Source organism: Rhyacophila brunnea, unplaced genomic scaffold (assembly GCF_057557595.1).
Source record: "Rhyacophila brunnea isolate RB1 unplaced genomic scaffold, BYU_Rbru_1.0 scaffold_6, whole genome shotgun sequence".
NCBI lineage: Eukaryota > Metazoa > Arthropoda > Insecta > Trichoptera > Rhyacophilidae > Rhyacophila > Rhyacophila brunnea.
This window is the reverse complement of record NW_028233276.1, coordinates 6,386,978-6,408,011: the sequence shown is the minus strand read 5'-3', so window position 1 is coordinate 6,408,011 and position 21,034 is coordinate 6,386,978. Positions and strand designations below refer to the sequence as shown.

At 34.5% G+C, this 21,034-nt stretch overlaps 1 protein-coding gene across 4 annotated transcripts in view; it reads right to left on the bottom strand.

The window, feature by feature from the left end:
- inaE (inactivation no afterpotential E) overlaps window positions 1-20,523 on the bottom strand; it is a 175,381-nt gene extending 154,858 nt beyond the window's left edge. For 2 of the 4 annotated variants that reach the window (XM_085956828.1, XM_085956829.1), the window contains exon 1: window positions 6,852-7,071. In XM_085956828.1, coding sequence (XP_085812954.1) covers window positions 6,852-6,946 — 95 coding nt within the window. In that variant the 5' untranslated portion in view covers window positions 6,947-7,071. Of the gene's footprint in view, window positions 1-6,851; window positions 7,193-20,239 lie in introns of those variants that run through there. The other 2 variants (XM_085956831.1, XM_085956830.1) reach the window with 2 other exon arrangements.
- Between the last annotated feature and the right edge of the window lie 511 nt (window positions 20,524-21,034).

Here is a 21,034-nt window from a genome sequence, read left to right as displayed (position 1 = left end):
TGATTGACGCTTCAGTAATCTATTTGACATATTATAGTTGAAAATAATTGGAGATCTTGATTTCGAAAAGCTAATAAACACACATTTATCAGTATTAAATTCGAGTTTATTTTTTTCGCCCAAATTTCAATTGAATTGAGATTATTTTGTAATATGTGACAATCTAATTCACTGGGAATTGACGATATAATTTTAAATCGTCTGCAAAGAGTAAAAAGTGGATAAAGAGTGGATTCCATTTATAACATTGACAATGTCATTAATGAATAAGTGTGCTTGATTTATGACTATATCACAGTAGCTTCACCAGGGGAATGGGACGATTTGGCACCGCGAACTGGCCTCCGCCGATTGGCCTCCGGTAATTGGCCGCCGGTACAATCGTACGCCGGCCCAATTGGACGCCGACCCAATTCGACGCCGACCCAACTGGCCTCCGGGAGATTGGACGCCGCACAGTTGAATTAAATGCGCAAATGAATAGACGTACGTTACGATTTGTTGGAGTAAATAAGCAAGTCAGTTTAATATGCTTCTATCTTCTCAGTAGGTGTACCTTATACATTTTGCGCTTGACACATTTTTAATATAGATTGAGAAAAATTATTATGCCTGATGATGTTTATTAAAAGAAAATAATTCTTCCCTCGCTAAAACTTAAAGATGTGCATAATCAATTAATTTATTGTCTATACATGGGTACTTATTTATATTTACAACAAATATTAAAAATAATGTTAGATGTTAGAATGAAAATTACATTATATTTCAGCGTTTTATCGACTTAATATTATAATAAAGCTTAAACATGTATATTATTATGCATAAATGCGTATTTTAAGATAGTATGAAATTACAAACAAAATATTAAGTAAGTTATCTGCTAAGTATAAATGTTTCAGTAGTTTGATTGATAAACTACTTAGGTACTGGATGCCGGATGAAATCCCGAAGGCCGAAATCCCGAATGCTGAAATCCCGAATGGCCGAAATCCCGAAAAATGAAAAAATACAAACATCAATAATTGCGCAATTTTTGCAAGAGAGACAAAAACCCATTTTTTGTGGAAATATAAAAAATGTAAAATACAAACATCAATAATTGCGCAATCGTGAGCGCAATTTTTGTAAGAGAGACAAATCCCATTTTTTCGGAAAATGGGTTTTTCTGATTGCGCAATTTTTTTCAGGAGAGACCATTTTGTAAAACGAATGGATTTTGTGCATCTTACAAAAATTGCGCAATTATTGGTGTTTGTGTTTTACATTTTTTTTATATTTCCACAAAAAATGGGTTTTTGTGTCTCTTGCAAAAATCGCGCAATTATTGATGTTTGTATTTTTTTTATTTTTCGGGATTTCGGCCTTCGGGATTCCGGCCATTCGGTATTTCAGCGTTCGGGATTTCGATATTCGCGATTTCGGCTTTCGGGATTTAGGCTTTCGGGATTTCGGCCTTCGAGATTTCGTCCGGCACCCAGTACCTAAGTAGTTTATCAATCAAACTACTAAAACATTTATACTTAGCAGATAACTTACTTTATATTTTGTTTGTAATTTCATACTATCTTAAAATACGCATTTATGCATAATAATATACATGTTTAAGCTTTATTATAATATAAGTCGATAAAACGCTGAAATATAATGTAATTTTCATTCTAACATCTAACATTATTTTTAATATTTGTTGTAAATATAAATAAGTACCCATGTATAGACAATACATTAATTGATTATGCACATCTTTAAGTTTTAGCGAGGGAAGAATTATTTTCTTTTAATAAACATCATCAGGCATAATAATTTTTCTCAATCTATATTAAAAATGTGTCAAGCGCGAAATGTATAAGGTACACCTACTGAGAAGATAGAAGCATATTAAACTGACTTGCTTATTTACTCCAACAAATCGTAACGTACGTCTATTCCTTTGCGCATTTAATTCAACTGTGCGGCGTCCAAACTCCCGGAGGCCAGTTGGGTCGGCGTCGAATTGGGTCGGCGTCCAATTGGGCCGGCGTCCGATTGTACCGGCGGCCAATTACCGGAGGCCAATCGGCGGAGGCCAGTTCGCGGTGCCAAATCGTCCTAGACCCCTTCACCAGTGAGGTCTTCCTCATCGGCGTTTGAAAACGGCCTGCATATAAGTATTCGTGATTGCTTATCGCAGGATGCTAACATTGCTAACCACAACCAATGTAAAATTAAAGCGAAAGAGAATAGCTAATCAATTCGACCTGGTTTCCACAATGCCTATATTTAACGCTATTCGCATAACTGTGGCCCAGGTAATACAAAAATAAGGGGAGTGAGTTACCTTCTGAGTGTGGCTATAAGAAGGTACAATTCTCAAGTGTGGAGAAATATGCGATGAACTTTAACACGTGTTAAAGCAATGTTTCTTAACCTTTTTACATCCGCGGACCACAAAAAAATCAAAAAATATTTTACGGACCATCAACATTGGAATAAAATAATAAAATATTTATATTTACACTATTTTTGAAACAATTGTCGAAATATAATACAACCCCACTTCAAATGTTGGGTTTCTAGGTAACTATTTTTGAACTGCAGAAAATTTTTACGGCCCACCCAAAAATCTTCGCGGACCACCGGTTAAGAAACTACATATGTGTTAAAGAATATGTTATTTTTAATATATTATCATAACGTTTATTAAAGTGTGTCACGTAAACGAAACGCGCATTCAATATTAGTCATATTTGAGTATATTCCGGCGGCTTTTCATTTCTTGCATTTTATTACCAGACAGTCATTAAGTAATAAACCAAATCTGGCTTCTACGGTGACTGACTCGCATTTCTACCTTACCAATCCTCATGCACCGAGCTAAAGATCTGTTCACATGGTCAGTAATGGGGTCTTAGATAATAAACATTGAACTTTCGCGACAAGTTAGAAGTTTTCGCATATTTGACATATGCATATTAAAATAGGCGCTATAGTGGTCACATATTACGCAGTTTTATCGCGAAAGTGAGTAGGTACTTATTGTCGACAGTCAGTTTATGCACGTGGGAAGCCCCTATAAAGACAGACTATCTGGTGATTGCTCCCGAAATGTTCCCAGATCGAAAACTACAGATGCCTCTCTACATCTTCGACCCCTCTGGTCATGCACGATTATGTTTCGGTAGACAGGATGAGTGCTGAGTTTATTAAAATGCTGAAAGTCATAATATAACTACAATAACTACATATTATCCTGCAGTGCACTGGCCATAAATATCACTAATTTGTTATGTTCTGTAAATAAGTAAGTAGGATATACTACTTATATGAAGTGAAACTATACTGTGCACACAAAAAGTGTCATGTCTTATTCTAAATTTACTTTTCTCACAACGCTAAATATGGAATAGTGAACGTGCTTCGTTACGTATTTAATATACTTTCTGTCTCAATACTTATTTTAGAAATAGAATAAGTAGGTAGATAAGTAATTATTTACATGACAGAATTAATTATATATTTGCTCAGATGTAAAAGTGTCACTTAGTTTTCAACTCTATATGTTTTGTTTTTATACCTACTATTTGTATAATAGTATAGTATCGATAATTTTCGTTGTTTTGTATGCTAGGAGGTAAAGGCAAATCCTCTAACTACTTACCAGAGGCACCTAGCGGAAAATTACTAAGCTTGCAATTTGAGACATTTTTTTTGATAACACATCCAAACTCGGCCAATCTCAATGAAATTAAATTAGCTACTTAAAAAATGTTTACTTTTCAAGTTGTATCATAAAACTGCGAAAATCTATCAATATGGGATTTTATCCTTCACAATTCTTCCTTACTACCTATACTTATGTCTAAAATGAATATTAATCCTTGTGCAAGAGCTGTTTTTTGCCAAATTTAAAAGCAGATCCCGTCTGTTTGCCGTGTATTTTATAAAGATACGTACCTAATTAATATAATATATAAATAAGTTCAGAAGTGTGTACATATAAAATTTTAAAGAATATGTCTTAAATATGTGTTGTAATATTGCAGTTTAAAATAAATACATAAAGTCTATATTTAGGATTACCTAACCCTTGTAAGGAAACCCCAACAAGTTGACTTTTTGTCATCCATTCTAGGGTAACCCGTAACCCAAAACCTAGAGGTGTCAGTAGGTATATATATTTTAAACGGCAGATCAAAATACTGGCGTTGAATAAGCATGGTCAACATTTGGGAAGATAGAAGAAAAACAAGAAGCAGGTTGATGACAGACAAAACAAACGTAACCGGTCCAAATCCTTATTTTAAAAAATAGTATAGTGCACCTGCCATAAAATGTTTTATTTTACTCGGTGTTTGCATGCACTATTACCTATAAATTGATGGGTAACCTACATTAACTTGTGGTTTTCAAGGACGTCTGACATAATATTTTTTTATTTTTCTTATTAAATAATTAGTAAAATATGCATATTTATGTTTGTTCTAGATCATATGAGGATTAATCATGTCCTTCTTCGTAAACTAAATCACCAATTTTATGCATACATTTTATATACCTATCACACTAATTATCTGATATCATTAAAAACATGATGAATAATAACTAATAATTCAATATAATAAAAACAAACAACCGACATAACCTCGTGTAGATAACAAAATAACGTATTTATTTTGAAAACACTTTATAAGCTAAATGATATGATAAAATTCACAGCTATATAACCAGTGATTCAACAGTAGCCGAGATTATAAATTATTATCATATCCAGTGGTTGATAAGGCTTATACTACAAACCAGAGCTCGTCAACGTATACCCTCTGGGCAGGGCCGTCAAAAAGGTATCGCTAGTTTTTTTTACTGATACTTGCAAGAATTGATACGAATAAGAACATAATATAAGATTAAGTATTGAAAAAAAAAATGCTAAATAATCATTCGGTCAAATGCTTCACGAACAACGCGTCATATATAGCGCCTGTACAGGTGCATGGATTTACTAGCACCAATAGTGTAAATTATCTAATAACTGTTTACACGTAGACGTACTGACTGTCTCGCCAATCTCATTCTTCAAGAGTAAGCGAGACGTGATGTTGTCATTTTATGGTATCTACTATTTGACAGGTCGTGAAAGTCGGTTAACCTCAAAATGAGTCTGCGCGGTGTAGTTCATTTTTTTACCGGTAGGTTCGTCACTATCGTTCTACTGCGCAGGCGCAGATATTCCACGGTCCAATTGTCGCGTGAAAATTCAGAAACTTCTGAACTTTTTTTATCCATGCATTCAATCTTGCAATATGCACGATAATACATGTTTACACGTGCATTATTTTGTGGTGGCTGCGATAATACGTACTATCAACAGTAAATCCATGCACGTGTAAACGAGGTATTAAGAGCATACATAAGTGAAACGGCAAATACTTTTCAACTATAGGTGGGACGAAATTTCGCACTCGTCGCCAATCGGCGAGCGGCAGCCGAGGTATGAGCATGTCAATTTGTTTTTTGATGGCGTCGGAGGAATATATTCTTATATCGTGTAAAGATGACTAAAAAACGTTATGCATGTGTAGGTACTCGAAAAAGAAAACATGTCAATGAATATATTATTATTATTACTAATTTAACAATAAACATAACACTAAATGGACGCTTGTTGAATTTTTATGACAAATTATGTTTTGTTCGACACGCGTCATTTTTTGCACACGTCGCATAGTTACGATCTTTTTAGACCATGCCTCAGCTGAGGTATAGCCGTAAGAATGTATTGCTCTTTATTGAAATAAATTTTGTATTTGAAAAACGCAAAATAACCTTACAGTCAAATGCTTCATGAACAACGTGTCAATAATTGGTCAGCGGTACAATGGTCATGGCGATCATGTATAAAAGCGAACTGCATACGTGCAATTTACATGTAAACTTTTTTAAATGTTCAAAGTACAATTTTCGCCTCTCATTACAACAAGTTTGCCGATTTCTGTCATAAACCATAATATTGTTAAGTCAAACTCGTTGAGTAATATTTGAACTTTGGTATGTACGACGCGACCGCGACCGCGACGTAAGCTTGTTGTCAGAGATAAGAAAAAAATGATTATCACAACAATTTTATTTTAAATAAAATTTCATTTTTTTTCAAGTTAAAATTTAGTTTTAAAACAATTTTATGTATGAGGTAAGTTATGTTTAATACTATGATGAGGTATCCACTAAAAAAATTATTATAAATATCAACCTACCATCTAAGTAATCGTCTAAGTAAAATATAATACATAATTCTAAATTAATATTTAGTTTTTCTAGTTTGTTGAATTTGCTTTTCCCTCCGCTACACACCGCGTCTTCACACCAGTATGCGGCTGTCGACTATACGCTTCATAACTTTGCACCCCGGCTCTAGGATGAAAATGATGTAAGCAATATATTCCTAATTTTATCTAATTTTATGCGAGGTAAGCAGGCAAAGAGGCGTATCAGTGTAGTAAAAAGTGCAAATTTATAAAACGTATACTCTACCCGGTGGCGAAACAAGTGTCAGAACCCCTTCAAAGTTATAGTGTGAGTATCTCAGGGTAACCTCTCGAGATCTTAGTTTGGCGTTTATTTCCTGGTTCCGGTAAGTAAATCTCAGAGTGAAATTTCAAAGTTTTCTACAAATAAATATGCATTACGAAATGACTTGTTGCTAATTTAATTATTATTCTTAGTATTCTTCTTTTTGTTACTTTTATAATATAATATTAAAGCATTATCTGCTTACGAGAAAGTTTTCCTTCAACATCTTTATATCATAATATTATCATGATGTAGGTACCTATCTTACTACGGTTTGTATAATATTGTAGTGTGGTACTCACCAGATGATGTGCAGGGTGAAGAGTACAGCCCCAGGAACCACCAAGTCATCAGATCCCACCGCCCACCGTCTCCTGAAGACCACCAGGCCCGGCATGGCCCGCCCTCGCAGTCACCGACGCCTACATCTGGTCGTTGACGATACACCGCCTTCTGGTGCTCCTTGGAGACGCTCTGGCACCGTCAGCACACCAAACAATCACCGGAACCACTCATTTAGCACGTATTAAACCACAGAATCTGCTGCGATCGTATTTTATTAAATCTCTTCGGGAATGTTCGTACGCACGTCGTTGCATTCACTCATCCCTGTATTGTTATTATGTATTATTATTACGTTGACCTGTGTCGTGGTTAAATTATGCAATCATTAAATATACTACAAAACTACCATACTACAGAACATGGCCCTATACAGGCCATGGTATGTGACTTATCAGCGATAGCGTTAGCAAAGATGCTCTTAGAGCTTGTCCAGATGACGCGTGTTTCCCCGCGATACGTCGCGAGTGCATGTGGATGGCTCGATGTGGTCTCCTGTACCTGAACCGCGCGTGAGAAGTGACACGCGGCAATTACACGTGGACGGCTCAATGAGGTCACATGTCCCTGGAATGTGAGTCAAATCGCACTATCTGTACAAGGCCTAGCAATTTGAGATTGTTCATATAAGTATGAAAAAAGACCATCAAAATTTTCAAATAAACGACCTTTTTATGAGAAATTTTAAGCTGTGTACGATGTCGAAAAATGCTGGATTTAACGCCATAATATTTTTCCAGATGCATATTTTGCATACCTACTAAATGCCTACTCAAAAATTCAACATGAACAATAAAAACGTTAAGTTGGAGCCGCTGATTCGCTCACTCTGTGCTTTATTGATAATAATTTCGAATGTAAATCTTTTAAAACCTCAATTATCGACAGTAAAATATATTTCTCACAATTATATGACATTACTGGTGAGATTAATTGTTTATGAAAAATCAATCAAAAATGAAAATTAAATTTCAATAAAGTCCCCTGTTATGGGCCGATAATTAATTAATTATCTTGTCAATAATCTGCAACTTTTAATCAGATTCTAAATGTAGTTAAGTATATTCTTTTAAATAAAAAATAAAATCCTAAAATATAAAAAAAAGAATAGGTACCTACCTACTTACACTAAAAAATTAAATTATTTGAAAAATAATCACATTGGTTTTCTGACGAATCATAAAATATTGTGAACTCCCACTTTCAAGACTTACGACCCGCCACTGCCTGCAAGCAATAAGTTTGACCACTTAAAAATAAATAAATGACAATAACCTAGAGAAAACTATTGAAATGCTGTGTTCTTTTACATGCATAAAGCACCTCCCCCCATATACCGCCACCTATCATCCAACGCCCCCTATCGCCTCATTACTTTCGAGGCGATATAGTAATCGGTAAGCTCTATAAGCAGATACCTACTTGAATATTAAAATTTTTGGCAAAGTGGTATTTTACTTATGCATTATTTATTACATATTATCATCGCTTACGTAAAGTATTACTAATCTTGGCAAAGCTCACTCCATGATTAATCTGTTTATTTTTTCTCTATAAACTCGGTAGATATACTTCAAATAAGAACTCCCTAACAATATTCATAGAAAGAAAATTAAATACGATCAGACAGTAAAATATATCGACAGCAAGAAGCGATGGGAGTCGTTTGATTTATTACGCCTACCGTGGAGCGGAAAGCTCGTCTGTGTCCGAAAAGTATCCCGTGGATTGCACGTTCAAATCCCAATAGGAAATACACGTGTTTCTTTATAATCCTTAGATTCAGAGTGTATAATAGGATAACTGTAAAGCGAGTCTCCAGTATAAAATTAAATAAGCATAATATAATATGTTACGCCGAATGTGCGAAATTGACTATTGCATGAAATGAGAAAAATTTTGCCTAATTCATGTAATAGTCAAGCCCGTTACCTTATTCATGAATTAGGTAAATTATATGCCGAGTGCGTGAATTTGCCAGGGTATGGAATTCTTAAACTGTCAACATGGCAGTAGAAAAGTAAATTTAATACGGATGGTTTTATTAGTTATAATTCGACATAATATAATATTATTATTAGGTATTAGGTTAGGTTAGGTTGTAATTCTGAATTCAACCGAATGTCCATTTTGAGGTTAGCTAACAAGTGTCAACACAACTATCAAAATAAAGCATACTATCACAAACAAACAATCGACCATTGCCTGATACCCAAGCACGAATCAAATCGCGAAAATACCTTTTAATAAAATTCTTCCGTTATCATATTATAGTTCTAGTTTTTTTTTGGGCATAGTAAATGGATATGAACGTCATTGTAGTTATTTATTGGTATATTTTTATATAATCAATGAGCATTTGACACATTTGGTTTAGTTGCAAAAAACACCACCGTAGCGCTACCAACTAATTTGCCCAATGCATGAACCAGAAAAATTACTGCCGAATTCACGCACTCGGCAAGATAAATATAAAAGTGAGCATTTTGTTGATAAAGTGAATAAATAGGTACACCCTTTAAAAATTTTGTGACATTATCCTAGCATGAATTTTGCATGAATTTCGTCGTTTCCATTTGCGCATCGATCGGTAAATATTATTGGTAAAAATATTAATTAAAACCGAAGAAAATACGCATGGCATTTATATATTTGTTTGTTAAACTTTTTTGTACTTATTTTTTTTTTAAATTATTATACCTATCATTTTTTTTCTCTTCAACATAATATAATATAACATTCCCGCGCCATGCAAAATCATCTCGCGTGCCATAGGTTCGCCATCACTGCTATGACATAGTTTATATGAAAGCAAAATAGATTCATAATACTTATTCACTTGTTTCCAGGTGAATCTATTTATGTGCCGATTAAAACAAAAATTATCGTTTGATCAAAGTGTGGTGGGTATAGAATAAAATGGATTTATGGTTTTTGGGTTAAAATATATAAGTAAAAGCAGTTTTTATCGTTTGCGGTTGAACGCTTCTAGAATTATCTACAAATTCACACCTTTTGACTTTGAAAAGCCACTTTTTCGTATTAAATCGACGAACCAAAATATATGAACGTCGGCTTAAAATAATATTTTGACTGCGTGCTCACTCACTATGTAAGCATACATAATTCTTATTAAAAATAATATTATTACGGGGGTAAGTACCACTATCAATAAATTACCTATTATATTTCAGAATCTAGAACCAAAACTATTCTATATTTATGTGAATGTTTACGGACTTATGTTGTAGGTATTACTCGCTTTTTGTAACGTTGAACCAGGGAACTCAGAAATAATGGGAACTGAAATACATAACGGGTAAGGAGAAACAAGCAACCAATTTCGGGTAAGGAAGAATACGGGATACATTTAAACACGTGTCAAGAATACGTCATACGTCGAATACTGACAACTGCTCTCGGTTTATACATTGACGCTCATTTAATATTGGTGTATTACACACACTATTGCACGTCTATAATGCGTGGTTCATTTTCGTAGGACACTCACACATTCAAAACCTGTAAACTGACTGTATTGGTATATAGCCTACCGGAATTCTATTTATTATCTGTTGTGTGCAAATCGCAACTTGAGGAGAACTCTTGCGTCAAGCTATACTTACTATAGTAACATCAATAACAAATTAGTTGCACGCAGGGAACACTAAATTAGTGAGCACTGGCTGAGTCTACTGGGTGTGGTATAGCAGACTATGGATCTGAAGTGTGAAGAAATGTGGGATAAACTTAAACGTGTTAAAGAATATGTTATTTTCAAGAGCTACGTCATTAAAATTTGTCATGCACATGAAACGCATGTTCGATATTTGAAGACAGCGCGCTTTGAGTTACTTGGGTTTATGACCGAACAGTCACAAAATAATAATGATTGTCTCACTTCAAAACATTGGTCCATAGCAATTGACTTTCAAATTTCTATCAAATCTGTTCTGTGGTTACCCGCCTAATTTTAGGGGAAATGTCAACCGCTTTAAGTGCACCTTATTCGTTGGGAGGGCAAAAGGAGGTTTGTCAGTAAATATGATAAATTTTAAAGTAAATACTAAAATTCGATTTCACAAAATAATGTAATATTAAGTATGTCATTTCATTTACAATCCAGACGATGCTACCTGCATTCAGGAGGTATATTTTAATGAATGCGGTTGATATCCATTCCTTCAATACTCCCTCTCTATTTAGGGGATAATACTCTCTATTTGGGAAGAATGAAGATTACAAATAGACATTGCTCAGTATTTATAGAAATTGTGTAATCTAGGAACATTCATCAAATAATAATTCTGATCTCTCCCACATCATCAACATATTATATTGTACAAATTATCAGTTCTAAAATACTATGAACTACGTAGGTGTATACCTACGTAGTTCATAGTATTATAAGGTCAACATAATACATATAGATAGGAACTTTACGTTGCTTTAAAATAGTATTTTAAATAGATTTTAATAGTTATATTTATTGATAGGTACTTACGTATTTTTGTCTTTCATATTATGTTTTCACGAATACCGGTATTCAATAAGAAATACTAAAATACCGGTATCGATATATTCCTTCGGTATTGCAATCCCTAGGTATACCTGCATAGATTTTATAAAGCCTATGCAATCAATCAATATAAAACTTACCTTTTTGCAATGCAAATAAAAGACGCCAGTCAGTGTTTTATTATTTTACATATTAAAATAATTTTTATGTAATGTCTGTACACTACATAAATTTTAATTACACACCAGAATAAGTACCAAACTACTTACCTACTCGTAATTACTTTCATTCAGAAACAAAACAGTGTTTTTTTTTTGTTTTGTAGTTTAATTATGAATGGTAAATTACCATTTTGGCATGCGTATTATTAATTTGATTTTCATTTTCTGTTAAAATTAGGTTTAGTTTACTTACTGCTTTCTTACGTCGAAAAACTCTAAATTATTTTCTCCTCAGACAGAGTAAAATATATCTTTTAATTTGGAGATGTAGGTCAAGTGAGAGACAACCCGTCGCACGCGAATACAAAATGATTCGACAGGTCATAGGTAAGTAAAGGTTTTATTGTACATAACCACTGTAGGTACCTATATGCGCTTAAGGTGAAGCCTTTACTGAGCCGTTTTTAAAGAGGCACCTAGCGGAAAAATACGAAGCTTGCAATTTGAGATTTTTTTTGATAATTTACAATTTCAACTGTATTAATTAATAAATATGTATCTGAAAACATTAAAAAGAAAAATATTTTTTTATTTTAAGTCAAACTTACAATTGTAAAAAATGTAATAAAATATGAATTTGTTGAATCGGACCGCATCTTATTATTATATATATTTTATGATCATATTTATTATTAAAATTTAGTTTAAAGTAAGTTTAAGCCTGTTTTAATAATTTTTATATCTATTTTAAAAAACATCGATTTTTATAAAAAAAATATAAATGTGTATAACTTGAAATCCTTTTTATTCAAATCAAATCAAGCTTCAATATTGGGACCATACATAAATTAAATTTTAAAAAACGACAAGTTGCACCAACTTTCGAAAAATCACTATAATAATTAAGATATTCGCCAAATTAAATTTGCACTCACCAAGAGCATGGTGACCACGGAAAGGAACTGTAGCAAACCCCCGACTGCGGGATTTTTGGACCCACATTAAGTTTAATGGTCGAAAACGTATTTAATTTTAATCTCTGGTGTCCAATTGTTGGTATTTAATAAAAAATATAAGTACACTCCATTTGGAATCTGGCCTACTAACGATGAGGGTTATAAGAGTATTCGTTACGTTACAGTTCCTCTACTCCGACTTACATAATATCTGAACCATCTTTCACGCAAACTTGTGAAGACTGTTACATACTTCATAGCCTGAAAATCTTCCGTAAATTTTGCAGGACGACGGTCGAAGCAGTGTTGCCAACTAAAATTTTCATAATTCAGTAGATTTTTTGATTTTTTCTTCAAAATATCAGTAGATTGACAAAATGTATGAAATTCAACGATTGTGTTTGGTGAGAGCGTGCATATTGACATAATCTCACAAGTGTCTTTTAAAAAATCATGTAAAAAGTGACTTTTATTCATCACAAATATCATAATTACTTCTTTTCCTGACAAAAATTTCAGTAGACATGGCAACACTGGGTCGAAGTATGATACATACATTATTTAAATTTATACGTCTACTAGAGACTTAATTAGTACATAATGATGTAATACACACTCCAAGGGATTTTTGTTACTTGGCACTGTCAAGCTGGTGAGTGGAAGTTTCGAGAGTTGACATTGTATGAGGGTTTGCGTATCTACGTACCTACTTGAAATCCAATCCTTCCATTGTTGTGTTTTTATTACATTTGGTAGCCATCTTGTGAAAACCCAATAATTTAAAAGAAATCCATATTTACTGGTTGGGCCCATTTATGGTGGCCTTCATTCGCTTTTTCCAACCTACCTCAAATCCCCAGATATTATCGCAAGTCAGGCCAGGGTGACCAGAAGTTACGGGTCGTCATTCGACCGTGATTAAATAAGGAATATACACTCAGCTACCTCAAGACAGCGGACGCGCCTAGGCTTGTTAAAGCTAAGCCGTCGTTAACTGATTAATTCGATTATACAGACAGATTCAGAAGCTATTCGTGGACCACGGCCGGGTCGACTTGATATAGTGTGACCGTCGTCCAAGCGATACTTCTGAATACCTGGCAAGCCGTGATACCGGCTCTTGTCATTCATCAAAAGTGTATCGCAAAGTGCCGCGCGCAGGGTAATCCAACAAACAATACCTCGCAAGTGCTAGTGCAACCAGACCACGAAGTAAACATCATAAAAGGTTAGTGCCTGGCATCCTAACGTAACACCCCCCCATTATCCACATCCACTATCACAATCAATCTCTTAATTCTTTTAGTTCTTACAAATTACAGTCCACTATGAAAAGAGTAACCACCTACATTATATTTAATAAGTTACTGGGTATATATTAATAGGCCAATATGTTTGTGCTTTGAAACATATGGGTCCAAAATGCTGCAATGTTCGCTGATTTCCAGCAATTCACCAATATATGACCGTAAAACTAATGTCAAATTTGTAGTCATTAACAATGTGACGAAATCAGCAACATGTGGCAAAATATAAGCGACATGGGGCCTTATGTTGTAACTTGCGAGTTGAAGTCGCCCGGTCGACATGACGTCATATGACAAAATTGTGACGTACTACCGGAGTGAGTCAATAGCATTCGAGAAATTAACGCTACTCTAATACTGGCGTTATTCATTGTCCCCATATACAAATAGGTGTTTCAGCATAATAATATCTATGGTGAGCCGTGTGCATGGGCGGCTCGCCTCGATGCGTGTACGTCACAATTACGTCATGTCGTCGGGTGACTTTATGTCACAAGTTATAACATAGGGCACATAATCGCAATAATTAGGCTAACTTAACGGCGTTTTTGCATTTTACCATAAGTAGACACTGGACACGGTGATTAGTCATTCCGTACATACATACATTTATGATGGTATATACCTAAATGCGTTAGTCACATCAGAGATTTATAAGTCTTCAGTAAATGTAGTAAATGCCCACTCGGAAAAGGTTCACGGTCGCTGGTGTAGGCAGTGAAATTAAACATGTCTAGGAAGAGCGAACATTACTTTCACGGCACGACCCCTATGGGAGAGGAACCCGGGCCTTTTATTAAATCGCCCGACCCCGTGGCTTAATTAAGCAGCCTAACCTGCGCCGCTCTAAACTCTTTCGGAAATGGGAGGACATTCTAATCGCAGTTACAGAATTACTGCGGCGCATTGGGGCAGGATTTTTGAACCTCGCGTTGAAAAGTGAGGTGCGAGGAGCAGGTTGAGGTTTCAAAAATGTACCCCTGTTTTCAACCACTACCAACCTAAACGTATTAAATAAATTGAGAAATGTTAGCTATTTTTTTTTGAGTAAGTATCTTTATTATCTACTTGTGTGACTCTTGAAACGGTATTCTGCAAGGATTGGTCGTACCATAACGTTGTCTATCTCCAAAGCGGTGGATTTCTGGTTCGAACATTTACATGTAGTTTTTTTTTCTATGTATGTTAGTAACGCCTACTATAGTTAGGCCGTGACACGAAACTATAAACTTCGATCACAGTGCTAGTTATTGCACATACTTCAAATGCAATATGGTAAACTGTTTGTAAAAAATGATGACTGTTGCATTTTGAAAGAAATGGCAATAATTTAAACGAAATATGCAGTCGAAAATCTTCATTTATTGCAAACAATTGAATATTGAAAATAATCAATAGCCAGCACTACCATCATAATTCGCAATTCAGTGCCACAGCCTGAATATAGTCGGTCTTGGCATATTTGAGTAAGAACCCAATGGATTTCGCGAATTGCTTAAGTGGTAGAAAATAACCTAAGCTAGAAATGGAACCGAATCTTAATCCTTGATTTGAACCCCGAACTTGAAGTATCGGCAAAGTAAGGTGACAAACGACGAGCTGGTCGACCTCGTATAAGACGGATGGACGCGGGTTTTGAAAGAACTGGATGGAGGCGGATGCTGGAGATGACCAATAGGGTTTTAGTGAAATAGATACATTAATAATAATACCTACATACTTAATATAAGTATTTCTCCTCATTAATTCTCATTTTTTTATTATTTTATTGAATAGCATACATTTAAATTTGGAGTTTCTTCCATCACCTATGACGTCATGCGATTCGACCGTTTTAATCGGCATTAAGTGTTTTTTTTTTGCAAATTTAATGCTAGTAGATACGATGAAACTCGTTATTTATGTGGGCTATTTTGAAACTGGTAGGTACAGTTATATTGTTATCTATGTGCAAAACGCAGTGGCGTAACTACACGTCCCAAGTGCACTACGGTGGGACAAGGCGCGCACATAAGAACATGGTATGGGGGAGTTGTCCATTCCGAAAAAATGTCTGTAATAATTTATTATTGATTTTTATGGCGGTGGGAAGGGACGGGGTCAAGTGTCACTCATTTACGCATTTACCCTTCCATTAAATACGTCCATGATCCTAAGTAGGTAAATATTCCATGTCGCCTGTCGAAACATTAGCCTGGTCGCACAATGAAAATCGTCTCGACTGGGATATGGTCATAAATCAAAAACGGGCGCAACGTTGCAACTCTCGAGAAGCGAAGACATGGTGAGAAAATGACGTCACGCGTATATGAAACGAATAAGTACAAAAGCAACTTCAGCACGTATGGCGATGCCACATATTGGAACTATAATACCTGCGCCCATGTCGAGTGAAATTTGTGCTTGTGACACCACCTTTTTTTTTCAAACTAAAATGTCGCATTTGAGTTGTGTGTGCTGAGGTGCATTAAGATACGTGTGTTTTGTGACTACAATATAACGAAATCACATCGACATATTCGACCTGTTACAGTCGAGACAAGTTTAGATGTGCGACCCGGCTTTAGTGACTCAGATACACTAATTATCATTTGATACAAAACAATTCCACCAAAAGAAATATACTCATTATAATAATCTATAAATTATATTTGACATGTAATGTGGTAAGTGGGTTGCCTTTCGGGTGAACCTGTAAATAGCTTTAAATCTTAGTGTGGAGAAACATGAGATAAGTGTGTTAAAGATTTTGTCATTTTAAATAGTTAGGTACCTACGTCTGTGTCATAATACCTGTTAAAGTTTGTCACGTAAACGAAACGCGCATTCGTAATATTGAGCCCACACGGTGCGCTTTTTGTTTCTTGCTTTTGCGTTCTATGCCCTGACCGTCATAAACCGAAGTCGGCTTGATAGCTTTGGTCAATGGCGGCTGGCTTCCACATTTCTATCTTATTAATCTGTTCTATGGTTATAAAAAAAAATGTGGTTCGATTTTCTGTAGGTATTTACTTCGCAAGTATAGAAATACCCAACTAATAATATAAACGTGTAAAAGCTAGAGTCTATTTTGACAGAACGTAGTTCGTTTTTTACCCGGAGGTCGCTACTACGCTCTACTGCGCAGACGCAGTAGGCCCACACGCCGGCGTATAGCGTGTAAAGTTGACCGGCTGTCAACTTTTCTTGGTAGATTGTTTACAATAATATGCTTGTTAACTTGTTCAATGATGACACTGGGCGACTTTACAGGCAGATTGTAAATTCGGCAACAAACAGCTCGTAAAGTAGCTCAATGTAATTGACGCATTAATGATACAATAGAGTTCAGGTTGCTCTGTATGTAAATTAATTGTTAAAAAATATATTTAAAACGGTAAAACGACAAGAGTAGGTGAATATTATTTTAAAATTGAAGCGCTGACGATAAACCTAACCTCAAACCCAGAACATAATAATATACGCAAGTTAAAAAAATCGATTTTACACATTTATTTTTAACCGTGTTCGATTTTAAGAAGATAATATTCATAGGGGCCTCGTGGAGGTTTTTTTAACAGATTTTTTACGAGAAATGGATGTTAGCCAGATGCTCAAACTATTACGGTATAAATAATATAGGAATGTACCTTAATATTATTTTTTATAATGGAGAGAATTTTGTACTGTTTCATTTCGTATGAATCGGTTTTAGTAAATCGAGTTTTGACTTCCGACATATTCAGGGTGTGTGGATATTTTGTGTAACTAGTTTATTACTAAAATGTTTTTTAAATTATCGTTAATATGAGAGTATTAATTATAATATACTACACGTCAGTGACCGTGGGGGTAGTTTATGTTATGCAATGTTTATAGGCGGCAGATTTACTATGAAAAGATTATAAATAATACAATTTTTGAGCGTAGATTTATTACATTTTGTCCGTATATATTTATAACAAAATAATTACAAGATAAAAATAACTTTTTACATACAACGTTTTTAAAATTCCTGTTGAATTATTATGCTCAATATGCTCAAACTTGTAGGTACTTGTTTAGAAGTAAATAAAAAACAAGCAAACAAACAAATTTAATATAGAATACTGAAATGTCATTTTGACATTTCATTTTGATTTCCATAATTTAGTTGCTAGGACCACACCCTTAGCAACCAATAATAGTCTTTTGCATTTTACGGATTTTTCTGAAATAACTTTCCATACAAAACAGAATTAACTGAAAATGAATTCAATTCTGCTTAAAGATGGCTAAAAGTATTAAAAGAATGCATTGGCATCGTGTTCTGATATTTTCTAAAAGTTTCAAATGTCTAGCTAGTCGGGAAGTTAGTTAAAAATTGATTGCAAGATTTGTACTGGACAAACAACCACGGGACAAACAAGAATACGAGCTAATAAAAACATTGTAAAATATCAAAAAAAATACGCTTTCATATTTTCGTAAAAATATAAAGTATTGACTTATTGAGGTTCAGAAAATTCCTACTTCGAGCACTGATAGATAATGTAGGTACGATGTACAAGTCTGGTAACATTATAATGAGTGACCAACATATAATTTTCGTATAAGTATGTCCTTACCTTAGTAAGTATATAATTATTTGGCCACGACAAAAAGTTAACGTCACGTACCTACAGACTCCTGCGCATCTATTCTATACACAAGACTGCTATCGGCGGTTTTCGAGGGTAGTTTATCGTATTTTTCTATTGAGGTTTTATAATTGTTACAATACGTTAGCCGTCTAAACAGTCAAAACTGTATATCCCGCTCTAAAAGTTAGCACTGCCAAGAGAGGTGCCGTTAAGACAATAGCACTTATTGTAACAATTACAACTAACTTATTGTAAACATTATAATACTTCGATACAAACATATGAAAAACTACCCTCGATAGCCGCCGATAGCAGTCTTGTGTATAGAATAGATGCGCTGAAGTTAATAATCCCGAATTAGGATGCTGATATTTGATGTACCTACCAATCCAAAAACTCATTGTACCACGCAGAGACCCGCTTGTTTCATTGGCAGCATTGTCAGTGGCGAAGGGTGGAAGTATGCTGTAAAGATCGTGCACACTTTGTAAGTCATATTAAGGCGCGCACACATAAAAATAGTTTGGGGGGTCCATTTTGAAAAAAATATCCATAGTATAGTTTAATGATTTGACACTCCGAACTTTGAGTTTTATGATAAACACCTGGCCTGCAGATATAATTAACAATCTTCACCTACGATTTATTGCGAGCTAACAAGTGGTTATCGAATGCGTGGTTCAATGGTCATATTAAATATATGGATTATTAGTGTCCGTTTGTGTCGTCCGCGCTGTCTTGTCTTAAACATGCCGCAGCGAAATATTAATGCTCCAGATGGTTCCACCAATTTATGAGTGCCACTGGTTTTCTAGTGGCCATAGGAGCCCTTTGTGAAGGCTGATCGATATCAAACCATCCTGGTAACGATCTTCAGTCATGAGATCCTGACAAGAAGTACCTGATATTCTACCTAAATGTTTATATTTTTTCGTTTCTGGGGGGGGTCCGAAACCAACCCCCACCCCCCACCTATGTGTGCGCGTCTGATACCATACTTATTTGTTTTTATTGACTGTGATGATTAGTTTTTAAATTTTAATTAAGCCCTGCCTAAACCAAACCATAATACGAACCAACATCGTTAGTGTTAATTCGTATTCTCAGTTTAATGAAAACATATAAGTGACGAATGACTGACAAAGTGTGCACTATTTTTGTCATATCTGAAATCTCCACAACTACCTACCTCCACTCTTCGCCAAAGCAACCAGCCATAGAAAATTAGATTTACATCAGTAGGTAAGTACGTAGATGTCAAGAATAGTTTCGAAATAAATAGGTAGGGATTTTATTTTATGTAATTTAAGTCATTAATATTAATAATAATAATGCAGTTGACTATTTTTTTTCATTTTAACCAGTCGATAACGTAAAAATTTTCCGACATAACCTGAAAAATAATACATTACCGATAATAATTATTGTATCCACGTAGTAATAAAAAATACTCCAAAAATACAATACTTACGTAGAAAATAATAAACAAATAATCTACAAACTAGAATTCATTATTTAATTATGTCATCGTTTGAAGTAAAAAATATTTCACAACACAATATTAAAAATAACAAATAATAAGATAATCATGACGTCGAGATTTTTTAAAAATCCTTTTCTATTCCACATAACAGCATGGTAGGCCTAAAAAAATTTCCATCCCCTATATTGCAATGCTGCGAAAATACGGCAGTTGACGATACGGCATTTTCATATCATCATGTGTAATTTTGATTGATGATTTTTATATATTTACCACAATCTGTCATTATACAAGACAGAGTATATTTTATTTATGTTATACCGTAATAGTTTGACGTTTATTCTGAAATCGATTTGTGCAGCGAAAAAATGTCGTAGAAAATACGGGTACAGAACTTGTCACAAAACACCGGAGATATCCTCGGCTTAAAACAGAATTTCTGTATTAAATCACACACCCGAAAGCGAAATCGCGTGCTATCGATTTTAATTGACGTATTTACAATTTAATATCGATCGGTTCGCGGAACCGTACGTATTTTTATCGAAGTATTTTCACACAAACTCCGCGCACGTCCACCCACTTTCAGCACACCCGACTTACTAAATTTAGGTCTGAAATTTTAAATTGTATGTGAATCCTTATTTTCAAAACCCACTATCACCTACCTTTTACATAAATAAAAATATCTATTGCCGCGGCGCGACTATTCTTCACATCACCCATGTATAATTTTGATTATTGTTATTTTGTTGTTTGTTAATTTTAAAAAAAGACCCATAATTCGAATTATAATAAAAGTCCAAAAAATAGAATTTGAGAAATTACATTTTTTCAAAAATCACAACAATAATAATTCATTCATGATATTTATGTGTCATGTAGTTCCCCGACCATTGATTTTTTTTTGCGGACTAGAAGAATTTTGTAGAGGCCATGTCTTAAAAAATACAAGCCATAGATATAATAAAATTATTATTATGGCTATAATATGTCATTTCATTAACTATGTATTTTGAATTGACTTGTATCACTTGAATAAGGCAGGAAATTATAGAAACCCAATTTGCAAGGTTTTTTCTTGATAAAAATTCAATTCTGTTTATAAAGTGGTTG